The following is a 12,418-nucleotide window of genomic DNA, read 5'->3' on the forward strand; positions in this document are numbered from 1 at the left end:
TTCTAAAACTATAAGCAACATTTAGAGTCTGACTGCGATCAGAGGAGTGTTGCAAATTCGCACTTTTTCATGAAAAGATATTATCCATTTAATGGTGCCTAAAGAATCGTAAATTTCAATGTGAAAACTGAGTTTTCCAAGCTAATCAGAACCAGGGCATGAAGGTTTGCAAGGATGAAAGTGAGTACTGCAGATGCTGGAGATCAGAGTCTAGATTAGAGTGGTGCTGGAAAAGCACAGCAGGTCAGGCAGCATCCGAGGAGCAGGAAAATCGATGTTTCGGGCAAAAGCCATTCCTGATAAAGGGAAAGTTTGCAGCAGAGTTTTGGTCGACTCTCAAGCTGAAGTAGTTGCTGACTGGGCCATGATACATACAATGCAATATTAACCTCCAGCCTCAAAAGGCTAGTGAAGGCCTACGGGAGTAAGACATGAGAAACCATTGGAACACTGGTCCTTATCTGCCTTTTACACCAACAAGTTTCTTGCATCTGATTGTCCACTTCCGGAACATCATTATTCTTTTCAAATACAGACACAAAACATGGTGCTGCTGACAAGACCAGCATTAGCTGTACATCACAATTTGTCCTAAAAAAACGAATGGTGGGCTGCCTTCTTCAACTATTACTGCCTTGTATGTACATCCCAGGGACAGGCATTTGGGATTTTAACACAGCCAGATTGAAGAAATAGTGATTCGCTTGCAAGTCAGTGGGTGAGACTTGTGGAGGAAATTGCAGATGGTAGCTTTTCAATGAATGGAACATAGAACAGTACGGGTCCTTCTTTCCTACTCTAAGATCAACTGTTCTTGTAATTCCAGATGGTGGTTTTAAAAGTGCTGTAGAGATTCCTCTTGTAAATGGATCATGCTGCAACCAATGTGAGATGGGAATAAACACTTTGGGAGGGGCTAGCAGGCTGCTTTGAAATGTGTGGTGTCAGACTTAAAGAGTTGTTGGAGTTGCACCAATACAGTGGTGCCAAATGGAGAGCATTCCATCACCCTCCTGACTTGCGCTTTGTGAATAGTGGAAATGGTTGAGTGTGGCAGAGTGAGTTACTCACTGCCCAACCTCTGACCTGCACTCATAGCCACAGTATGTGCGCGCGCATTGGTCCAGCTATCTACCTCATTAACTGGGACCTGCATAATGTTAATGATGGGGGAATTCAGTGGTTTGCACACAGGAATAAATCCAGTCCTGAAAAGGAGATGGGAGTTGTACCTGCACTGGCTCTTCAAACAAGCATCATTACCCAGTGTGAACCACCTGATTTCACTGGCAGATAAAAAATAATCCCAAGGAGACTCTGATGCAATCTATTGGAAGGAACATACTGCAAAGTTTATTCACCAAGATGAACAAATTAAGGTGAGTGAGTGATTTAATGTCTGAAAGGTGGTGAGTAGGAGAGCATGGACATGCATCAAATAAGTGGCTTTATAGTACAGCTGAGCTGCTGAAGGCCACTGTGCAGCAAGGGACAACCAGCTAGAGAGTGCATATGGGGTGGTGGGCACGAGTGCATGCGGGGCTGAGGGGGAAGAGTGTATATGTTGGAGGCTGAAGTTGGGGACTTGGAGGTTGTGGTGGGAATGGGGGTTGGAGAACTTTGGAGGAGTGCGGTGTTTGTGTACTTACAAGGAGAAATTGCAGATGAGTGTCTCAGTTCAACAAAGACTCTGAAACTGTTATTTTCCAAAAGGCAACTCTAACCTAAATGCTCCTCTTGAGTAAAGCAATCCTCCTTCTCTGAAATCCTGCTGCTGAGATTGAGCTATCTTCAACTATGCTATCACCATCTAGCCCCATGTAGCTGTAAGTAAGACTAACATGAAACACGTTATAAGATGGAATGAGGCAGACAAGCAACTTAAACTTCTAGTTGTCAAGCTCTTTGTTACCTTTCGATTTTAAAAGTGACTGATATTTTGCTTTAGTTACAGAGTCATAGAGATGTATAGCACGAAAATAGACCCTTTGGTATAACTTGTCCATGCCGACCAGATATCCCATCCATTTGCCAGCACTTGGCCCAGATCTCTCTAAACCCTTCCTATTCATATATCCATCCAGATGCCTTTTAAATATTGCAATTCAACCAGTCTTCACCACTTCCTCTGGAAGCTCATTCCACACACACACCACCCTCTGCGTGAAACTGTTGCCCCTTAGGTCCCTTTTATATTGTTCCCCTTTCACCCTAAACCTATGCCCTCTAGTTCTGGACTCCCCCAAAAGGGAAAAGACCTTGTCTATTTACCCTATCCATGTCCTACATGATTTTATAAATCTCGATAAGGTCACCCCTCAGCCAGAGAAAACACCCCTCCAGGGAAAACAGCCCCAGCCTATTCAGCCTCTCCTTATAGCTCAAATCCTCCAACCCTGGCAATATCCTTGTAAATCTTTTCTGAACCCTTTCAAGTTGCACAGCATCTTTCTGATAGGAAGACCAGAATTGCATGCAATATTCCAACAGTGACCTAACCAACATCTTGTACAGCCGCAACATGACCTTCCAACTCGTATACTCAATGCTCTGGCCAAAAAAGGAAAGCATACCAAACGCCTTCTTGACTATCCTATCTACCCGCAACTCTGCTTTCAAGGAACTATGAACCTGCACTCCAAGGTCTCTTGGTTCAGCAACACTTCCTTGGAACTTCCCATTATTGCAACAAGAAAGTTTTTTTTTCCCACTTGCTTGCAAGAAGCAGCAGAATTTAGTACAAGAACAGTGTGGATATTTGGTGCTCAAAGTTATTTTATGCAGAAATCTGAAAAGTTTCAGGCTAATGATATGCAGGAACATAGAACATTACAGCGCAGTACAGGCCTTTCGGCCCTCGATGTTGCGCCGACCTGTCATACCAATCTGAAGCCCATCTAACTTACACTATTCCATGTACGTCCATATGCTTGTCCAACAACGACTTAAATGCACTTAAACTTGGCGAATCTAGTACCGTTGCAGACAAAGCATTCCATACCCTTACTACTGTCTGAGTAAAGAAACTACCTCTGACATCTGTCCTATATCTATCAACCCTCAATGTAAAGCTATGCCCCCTCATGCTCGCCGTCACCATTCTTGGAAAAAGGCTCTCCCTGTCCACCCTATCAAACTCTCTGATTATCTTATATGTCTCTATTAAGTCACCTCTCGACCTTCTTCTTTCTAACAAAAACAGCCTCAAGTCCCTCAGCCTTTCCTCCATACCAGGCAACACCCTAGTAAATCTCCTCTGCACCCTTTCCAAAGCTTCCACATCCTTCTTATAATGCGGTGACCAGAACTGCACCAGAGTTTTTTTTACAGCTGTAGCATAACCATAATCCCTCTATTAATAAAAGCTAAAACACTGTATGCCTTCTTAACAACCCTATCAACCTGGGTGGCAACTTTCAAGGATCTGTGTACCTGGACACAGAGATCTCTCTGCTCATCTACACTACCAAGAATCTTACCATTAGTACTTTGCATTCCGGTTAATCCGACCAAAGTGAATCACCTCACACTTGTCCACATTAAACTCCATTTGCCACCTCTCAGCCCAGCTTTGCAGCTTATCGATGTCTCTCTGTAACCTACAACATCCTTCGTCACTATCCACAACTCCACCGACCTTAGTGTCGTCTGCAAATTTACTAACCCACCCTTCTACGCCCTCATCCAGATCGTTTATAAAAATGATGAACAGCAGTGGACAACACCGACCCTTGCGGTACACCACTGGTAACTGGACTCCAGGATGAACATTTCCCTCAACCACCACCCTCTGTCATCTTTCAGCAAGCCAATTACTGATCCAAACTACTATATCTCCCACAATCCCATTCCTCCACAATTTGTACAATAGCCTACTGTGGGGAACCTTATCGAATGCATTGCTGAAATCCATACACACCACATCAACCGGTTTACTCTCATCTACCTGTTTGGTCACCTTCTCAAAGAACTCAATAAGGTTTGTGAGGCACGACCTACCCTTCACAAAACCGTGCTGACTATCCCTAATCAAATTATTCTATTCTAGATGGATTATAAATCCGCTCTCTTATAACCTTTTCCAACACTTTACCAACAACTGAAATAAAGCTCACTGGTCTATAATTACCAGGATTGTCTCTACTCCCTTTCTTGAACAGGGGAACCACATTTGCTTTCCTCCAGTCTTCTGGCACTATTCCTGTAAACAATGACGATTTAAAGATCAATCCCAAAAGCTTGTTAATCTCCTCCCTGGTTTCCCAGAGAATCCTAGGATAAATCCCATCCGGCCCAGGGGAATTATCTGTTTTCACACTCTGCAGGATTTCTAATACCTCTTCCTTGGGAACCTCAATCACACCTAGTCTAGTAGCCTGTATCTCAGTAATCTCCTCGACAACATTGTCATTTTCTAGAGTGAATACTGTCAAAAAATATTCATTTCGTGCTTCCCCTATCTCCTCTGACTCCACACACAACTTCCCACTACTATCCTTGATTGGTCCTAATCTTACTCTTGTCATTCTTTTATTCCTTAAATACCTATAGAAAGCCTTAGGGTTTACCCTGATCCTATCCGCCAACAATTTTTCATGTCTCCTCCTGGCTCTTCTGAGCTCTCTCTTTAGGTCTTTCCTGGCTACCTTGTAACCCTCAAGCGCCCTAACTGAGCCTTCACATCGCATCCTAACATAAGCTGCCTTCTTCTTCTTGACCAGAGACTCCACTTCCTTTGTAAACCAAAGCTCCTGCGCTTGACAGCTTCCTCCCTGCCTGACAGGTACATACTTATCTAGGACACAGTAGCTTTTCCTTGAATAAGCTCCACATTTCTAATGTGCCTATCCCCTGCAGTTTTCTTTCCCATCTTATGCTTTCTAAATCTTGTCTAATCGCATCATAATTGCCTTTCCCCCAGCTGTAACTCTTGCCTAGTTGTATACACCTATCCCTTTCTATCACTAAAGTAAACATAACAGAATTGTGATCGCTATCACCAAAGTGCTCACCTACTTCCAAGTCTCACACTTGCCCGGGCTCATTACCCAGTTTCAAATCTAATATGGCCTCGCCCCTTGTTGGCCTGTCTACATACTGTGTCAGGAAGCCCTCCTGCACACACTGGACAAAAACTGACCCATCTATAGTACTCGTACTATAGTGTTCCCAGTCAATATTTGGAAAGTTGAAGTCCCCCATGACAACTACCCTGTCTCTCTCACTTCTATCGAGAATCATCTTTGCTATCCTTTTCCCTACATCTCTGGAACTATTCGGGGGCCTATAGAAAACTCCCAACAGGGTGACCTCTCCTTTCCTGTTTCTAACTTCAGTTAAATGAGTAAATCTTAAAATCCTCCATGCGCTGCTCCTATGCACAAAAACAGCACTGCATCTTCTGGCCAACCTAATTCAAACATCACGGATAATATAATGCCCTTGTATGAACATTTTAAATACAGAGTAAAAACCTCAAAATTGTTAGGCCTTCTCCATTTCAGTCTAAGTGGAAAGTCTTAAATGACAAAATAAAAGTTGCAGGATTTGAAAATTGAGTTTTACAAGTGTGGAGATTCATTGCCACAGATTTTAATAGTTGCAGATTTTTTTTTCAAATTCAGTTTTGGAACTTTTTGCTCATCTTTATTGTCTCTGTCTTAATCCAATCCAATTTGCATTCCTTGCTCAAGGCTCTGTATTCTATGTTAACCTGTTAGATTGAAGAATTGATTGGGACATTCACAGTTGCTTGTACAGTTCACAAAGTCACCACATGCCACGTAGAGGGCACCACATGAATTTCATCTCCTACTTTCTGCAAATGCTCACATAGGTGGGGAGGCACAAACCTAACAACAGGTGGGCACCGTCCTTTGTTGGACAGCAGCCAATTCTGGCTCAGTGTTATTAAATTCATCATTAAACCCAACTAAAATTGCATCTCATATACAGTGCTGGAACGGGATCAGGGAAGGAGCTCAGTAGAGATAAAGTTTGGATTTCTTTAACAAAGAGATGGTACAGAGAGTCGACTGATCAATCTCCTTCTGCACTCGAAGCTTTTAAACCTTTTAACCAACATTTTTCTTTCATCAAGATAAATGTATGGGAGGGATCAGTGGAATATCAGTGCACTATTCATCCAAAACAGCCACGCAAGCTGATCACCCTCAGTCAAACCCAAGTCACATTTTAGTGGGTGTCTTATAATTTCACACATTTGGTTATTGTTCACAGACTACATTAAAGACAAGACCTTCATTTGCAATAAATGAAAATTAAGAGAAAGTATTTACTTTTAATCATGACATGAAAACAGATTTGAGTTTTTGAAGATGGAAGCATTGTTTGAGATATTGCGAATCCTTCATCCCATTAACTGTATGCCTTGTGAAACCACAATCCATATAAAAAAAATCTGTCAGCCTGTTTCTAAACATCATTCTTTTCTCAGGTAACACCAGATCAACAGGACCACTTACAGAATTGTGTTTTTAATAACAGATTATCTATTTAGCATTGAGTATCTTCTTGCTGCATAAATATGGAAATACAACAAGCATAACTCCGGTCAGATATTCAGAGAGATTTAGTTGGGGATTTTATTGTTTTGAAGTACTGAGGAAAGAATTCTCTCAAAGAATTGATATGCAACAAGAAAAAAAAAGTGGAAAACTTAACCAAGTAACATCTTATGCGAAGGAATTCCACACACAGATATCTGAATATGCATTACCAGTTTAAACAAGGACATGAAAAGTTTATATTGAACACAGGCATCTGAAAAGAGTTTGAGGAAATTCTGTTACACCTACATCTGGACAGAATCGAAACCAACAAATTTGTGCATCAGAAGCTCCCCAGACATTAAGACATGTGAAATAACACTGTCAAAACACTCAAACACACTACCATAGGTTAATGCTATTTGAAGAAGTGCGATTCAACATGAGGGCCTGGCTTGCCATTGGCTCGCCATTGGCTCATGTTAGCCGTGCACTGTGATAACAACAGTTAGAATCAACACGATATTAGTAAGAATCTGTGCCCACAAGACAGTGGTCACCGCAATCACATACAGCTGCCATACCTCACCATCATCTTCGTCATCAGTCTGAAAAAGAGATGGGACGAGGAAAAGGTGGTGAAGAGGAATGTCATAATACACAGGAATAAAAATCAACAATTAGAAACATAGCAAAAAAAAATTTGTAAATTTGCAAACTGGCCTGAAATATAAAGAATGGATGGAAATACATAACCCATATTACATGATGGCAGTCAGTACTGATTGGTGCTGGCTAAGCTATAAGCTGATAACTGAATAAAGTTCATCACTTTACTCCTTGCATTTACTTTTTGACAATAAAAAAATACAATTCAGCAAAAAGAGTAGCTCAGATGCCTGTTCAGTCAGAGCTCACTAAACACCCATCAGTCTCCATCTGAACTTACCAAATTTTGTTTTGTGCTGAGCTGAAATAGTGATTCTGTAGCAAACTATGATAATACTGTGTAACTATAGACATAATTTAAAAAAAAACAAATTAAGAAGATTATTTAAGATATCCCATAGTTTTTATACATCAAATACATCAGCAATGAATTGGAGGTTTTAAGATAAAAAGTACATGCGGCTTACAATGACTGAAATGGAAAGAGCTCCTAGTACAAAGCGTCCGACAGAAATAGCAAAGGTAATTCAGCAAACTACAAAAATGTTTAAATTGGCAGTGGGTCAAGTTAATTATACAAGTTTATAAATATGAGGGATGACTTCAAAACAGAAAATTACTGAAATCCTACACATGCATGCAAAGAGAATGGCTGAAAGCATTGCTGGCAAGACCAGTGTTCATTGTCCATTCTTAATTGGCCTGAAGGAGATGATAGTAAGCCATTTTTTTGGAACCACTGCAGTCCATGTGGTGTAGGACCATCTGCACTGCTGATGCACTTCAAGAACAAATTAAATAGTGCAGCTCTGCTCTGGATGATGGTTGAGAAGAGAAACTCGTATTCCTGATAAATTTGTGCTTAAGTCTGGGTGGTAATGCAGCTGATAGTGGTTGGTCTAACTTGGAACAAATCCATTTTTAAGAAAGAAAACAAACTGGCATTCACATAACACCTTTCATGATCTCAGGGCATCTCAAAGTACTTTCCAACCAAGGAAATAATGTAATTCGGCAAGTATAGTTATCATACATAAACTAGGGTATCAATAAAGCAAGCTAACAATTAGATCCTAAACACATTGGAAATAAGATGTAAAACTGAACATATACAATTTTAAAATATGCACATGTATGAGATGATGATCAGTAAAGGAACCTTCAACTGAAGCAATTCAAAAGAGCAGTAACTGAAGCTCATGGTCACAATTTGCAAACCACAGAATGAAGGCTGAAGGAAAAACATCCAATTCATAAACAATTTGCACACAATGAACAGTATTCATTTCAACAAATAAATGTAATAAAGCTTCAGATAACTAAAAAGGCTGGCACTTCCATGCTGACGAACTATAGATATTTTTGTGTATACAAATTCTGCCCTTTGAGCGGGCAAGGAATATTTATCCCTTCACTGACACCCAAAAGCCAAATGGTCTGATCCATCATCTTGTTGCTGTTGTGGAATGTTGCAGTAAGCAAACTGGGGCCCAAATTTTGCACACTTTGAAAAGGTACTTAATTGACCGTAAAAAGCTTTGTAACATTCGGAGGCTGTTTTCAATACAAATACAATACTTGTTTTTGTTCAAAACATTCTTCAGTTCCAAATGTTAAACTGGAGCCATGTTTGCCTATTTGGGTGAATCTTAAAGATCCCATGGCGTTATATGGAGGGGAGCAGGGATTTCACTCAATGTTTGTTCAGTGACCTGATCAACATTTACCTTTAAGTAACAATATTTGAAATGATTTAAATGCCCAATTAATTCATTGTTCTTTGCAGCATCTTAGAAAATATGTACTGGTTGCACTAATTATCTCTAGCTTCAGTGCTTCCTGTGGCACTTAATGGAAGCAATGCAATATCCATTTGAGCACAAAAATTATACAATTAGATATTTTTTCAAATAATCAATCCAAAGAGGACATTTAGTTGAATGGTGAAGAAATTAACATCCAATCAATTCTCCCTTTTGAAAAATTAGCTTCAACAGTGCACCCAATGACTGTTGGATTATTTAAATATCATTCAAAGTGGATCATTTAAAGATCTGTGTATGAATCTATGCTTACTACCATAAACAAGAACAGCTAGTTATAACAGTTAAAAGTGTTTTTTAAAAAAACTACCCTTTTGAGGATTTAATTGTACGGTATTTTCCTTTCATTGTTGAAAACACTGCTAGGGGTTGATAATCTCAGAATCATTAGAAATATAGCAAGCAGAGGTTAATACTTTTCAATACCTGTAGATCTGTATCTGGATTGATACATTTTAAAACAGTCCTTTAAAAATATTGATACAGAACAGTACTTTGCTATATAAAATAGCTATTACCCTTTCTTGAGTTAGAAGGCACTAGATCTCTTTTACATGATGAAAAAGCATCACTGTTTTGGCTAACAATGATTATTTTGTCTGCAGGTAAATTCAAAAGATAAAGCAAAACTCTATCATAGATCATTAAAAAGAGGAGGGGGGTAAGTATGGTGTAACGCCCTACAGGGTTTACATCCATGGTGAGGAAAATACTAAAGGTCATATTCAAAGACAAAATTAATTCTCTCTTCTAAATCTGATAAGTTATTAAATTAAAGCTAACACCAATTCTTTAAAGGTAAATTGCAGTTGGTTAACAGAGTTCTTCAAAGAAATAATGCTTTATGTTTTGCACATGAACTTTTCCAATACGGTTCAATCAAATGCAACAGAATGAATTGTTAGAAATCCTGATGTCAAGGGATTAACGGGGCAGTGATAGCATCGATACAAAATTAAGTATGGAACACAAAGTATAGCATGATGATTATAAAGTGCTCTTTAGGACAGCATGGTGACTCAGTGGTTTAGCATTGCTGCCTCACAGCACCAGAAACCCAGGTTCAATTCCACCCTCAGGCGACTGTCTGTGTTGAGTGTGCACATTCTCTCTTTGTCTACCTGGGTTTCCTCAGTGTGCTCTAGTTTCCTCCCATAATCCAAAGACGTGCAGGTTAGGTTAATCATGGGAAATTACACATAGTACCAGTGGTGTGGCAGGCGAGGTGAATTGGCCATGGGAAATGCAGGGTTAAAGGGATAGGATGTGGATGGGATGCTCTTTTCAGGGTTGGTATGGACTCAATGGGCTGAATAGCCTGCTTCCACGCTGTAGGGATTCTATGACGAATGATTACTTTTCAGACTGGAGAGACATATATAGTGATGTGGTCCAGGTGACTGCATTTAGAGCATTGTATACTTTATGACCTGGACAAGGGTGGAGGGGGCATACAGTCAATGTTTTGCACATGATACAAAACTTGGAATAAAGACAGGGTGGCAAGGATACCAGCTGACTTTTGGGGGGGGGTCATTGATTGCTGAATCATTGACTGCTGAAATGGGCTGACACATGGCAAATTTAACTTGGAGGAATGTGAAGTGAGCCATTTCACACAAAAGAACAGAGATGGAGGCAACATAAACAATATGGTACCATCTTAACATGGGTGAAGGAGCTGCACGAGCTGGTCACATACTTTTGAATCTCATGGGACAAGTTGATAATGTTGTAAAAATTCATAGGAAATCCTCCGCTTTGTAAATCACGACACAGTCCAAAAGCAAAGGAAGCATGCCGAACATCCACTGATTAGGCTTCAGGTGGAATAGCTACGCCAATCCTTTACACCACAGAGTAGCAGAAAAAGCAAGGGCTAGGAATGAAAATTAATGAGCTTAAAGGGAATGTGGGCTTCAGTAACCTGGAGAGCAAACGGAGGCTGGAATCATGCCTTTTAATGATGCGTACATTTAATGGTGATGTCAAAAATTAAATAGTAAATAAGGGAGAAATGACAGTACTGTTAGTGACCAGAGGAGACAGCTTTAGAAATGATAAACAATTGCCTTGAGATAAGGAAACTATCAAATTTAGAGAAGATTTGTAGCTCAGGTTGAGGTTCTGGATGTAAGTTTGCTAGCTGAGCTGGAAGGTTCATTTTCAGATGTTTCGCAACCATACTGGCGACCATCTTCAGTGAGCTTCGTCTGGAGGCTCACTGAAGATGTTACCTAGTATGGTGACAGAACGTCTGAAAATGAATCTTCCAGCTCAGTGAGCAAACCTACATCCATAAGGAAGTTATTTTTATGATAGTGTCTCTACAGCTCAGAGAGATGCCATTCAGTCCATCAGGTCCGTACCAACCCTCCGAAAAGCATCCCATCCAGACCCAGCCCACACCCTATCCCGGTAGCCCCCACATTTCCCATAGCTAAACCACCTAGCCTGCACACCCCTGGATAATTTAGCTCGGCCAATCCACCCAACGTGCACATCTTTCCTGGGGAGGAAACCAAAGCACCCGGAAGAAACCTACACAGACACAGGGAGAACGCGCAGACTCCACACAGTCAGTCAGCCAAGGCTGGAATCACTCAGGTCCCTGGTGCTGTGAGGAAGTGGTGCTGACCGCTGAGCAATAAGTTTTTCAATGAATGGACTGACGAATGGAAAACAGATTAATGGTGAGTGATTAATGGTGAAAGGGCAATGAGACATTTGCATGAATATAGAGGTTCACTTGTTTGTAGGAGCATGGGGAGGCAACAAGGGTATGGCGTGACTTGGATAGTTTACACTATCGCCTGGTTTAAGAAGGCTGAATTCTATAATTCTGTAACACTGAAATATTTTAAGAAGATTTTCACTCAAGTTGAGGATCTAAGGGAAGCAAGTGAAACAAATGCAGATCTTGTAGACTCAATGATTTGGGTTCGATCGTGAGGGTCATGACCTCACACTGTATGTGGGAATATTGTACTATACATCTTGGTAAGGTTGTGCTAAGTGTGGGCTCTTCCTCTGTAGGGATCAGACGTTGATGCAAAAGTTCTGCAGACTAGTCTGCACGTGCAGAATGTTGCCCATCACTTCAGTAATCTAACAATGAAGAGAAACAGATCAGGTCATCTCAGCTCAGTTGAAATCAGTAGAAACTGAAGAATGCAGCTTGACAAAAAGAAATGTCCTTATTAGATTATTGATTCACATTCCTGGTTAATAGTAACATTCTCAAAACAAGTGTGTGATGGCAGTCTTTGACTGGCTGGAGGGAAAGAACATTCCAGTCAAGTTAAGAGTCACATTTCTGGATAAGGTGGAGGCTTGCAGATCTCTGCAGACTGGTGGTGCACACAGCTGATGACACCGCTTTAATGTAGATGGGGGCAGAGATTGCTGGAATTGGTA

General features: G+C 40.7%; 1 protein-coding gene across 12 annotated transcripts in view; it reads right to left on the reverse strand.

Moving 5' to 3' along the window:
- Positions 1–12,418, reverse strand: part of fhod3b (formin homology 2 domain containing 3b) — a 598,094-nt gene that overhangs the window by 14,411 nt on the left and 571,265 nt on the right. For 9 of the 12 annotated variants that reach the window (XM_087978543.1, XM_043719366.2, XM_087978542.1 and 6 more), the window contains one exon: positions 7,094–7,117. The exons of the other annotated variants lie outside the window; for them this stretch is intronic. In XM_087978543.1, the coding sequence (XP_087834669.1) occupies positions 7,094–7,117 (24 nt within the window). The remainder of the gene's footprint in view (positions 1–7,093; positions 7,118–12,418) is intronic. 12 annotated transcript variants of the gene reach the window in all.

This window comes from Chiloscyllium plagiosum, unplaced genomic scaffold (assembly GCF_037043375.1).
Source record: "Chiloscyllium plagiosum isolate Xiang-an unplaced genomic scaffold, Cpla_swu_hap1 HiC_scaffold_34, whole genome shotgun sequence".
In the NCBI taxonomy this organism is placed as follows: domain Eukaryota; kingdom Metazoa; phylum Chordata; class Chondrichthyes; order Orectolobiformes; family Hemiscylliidae; genus Chiloscyllium; species Chiloscyllium plagiosum.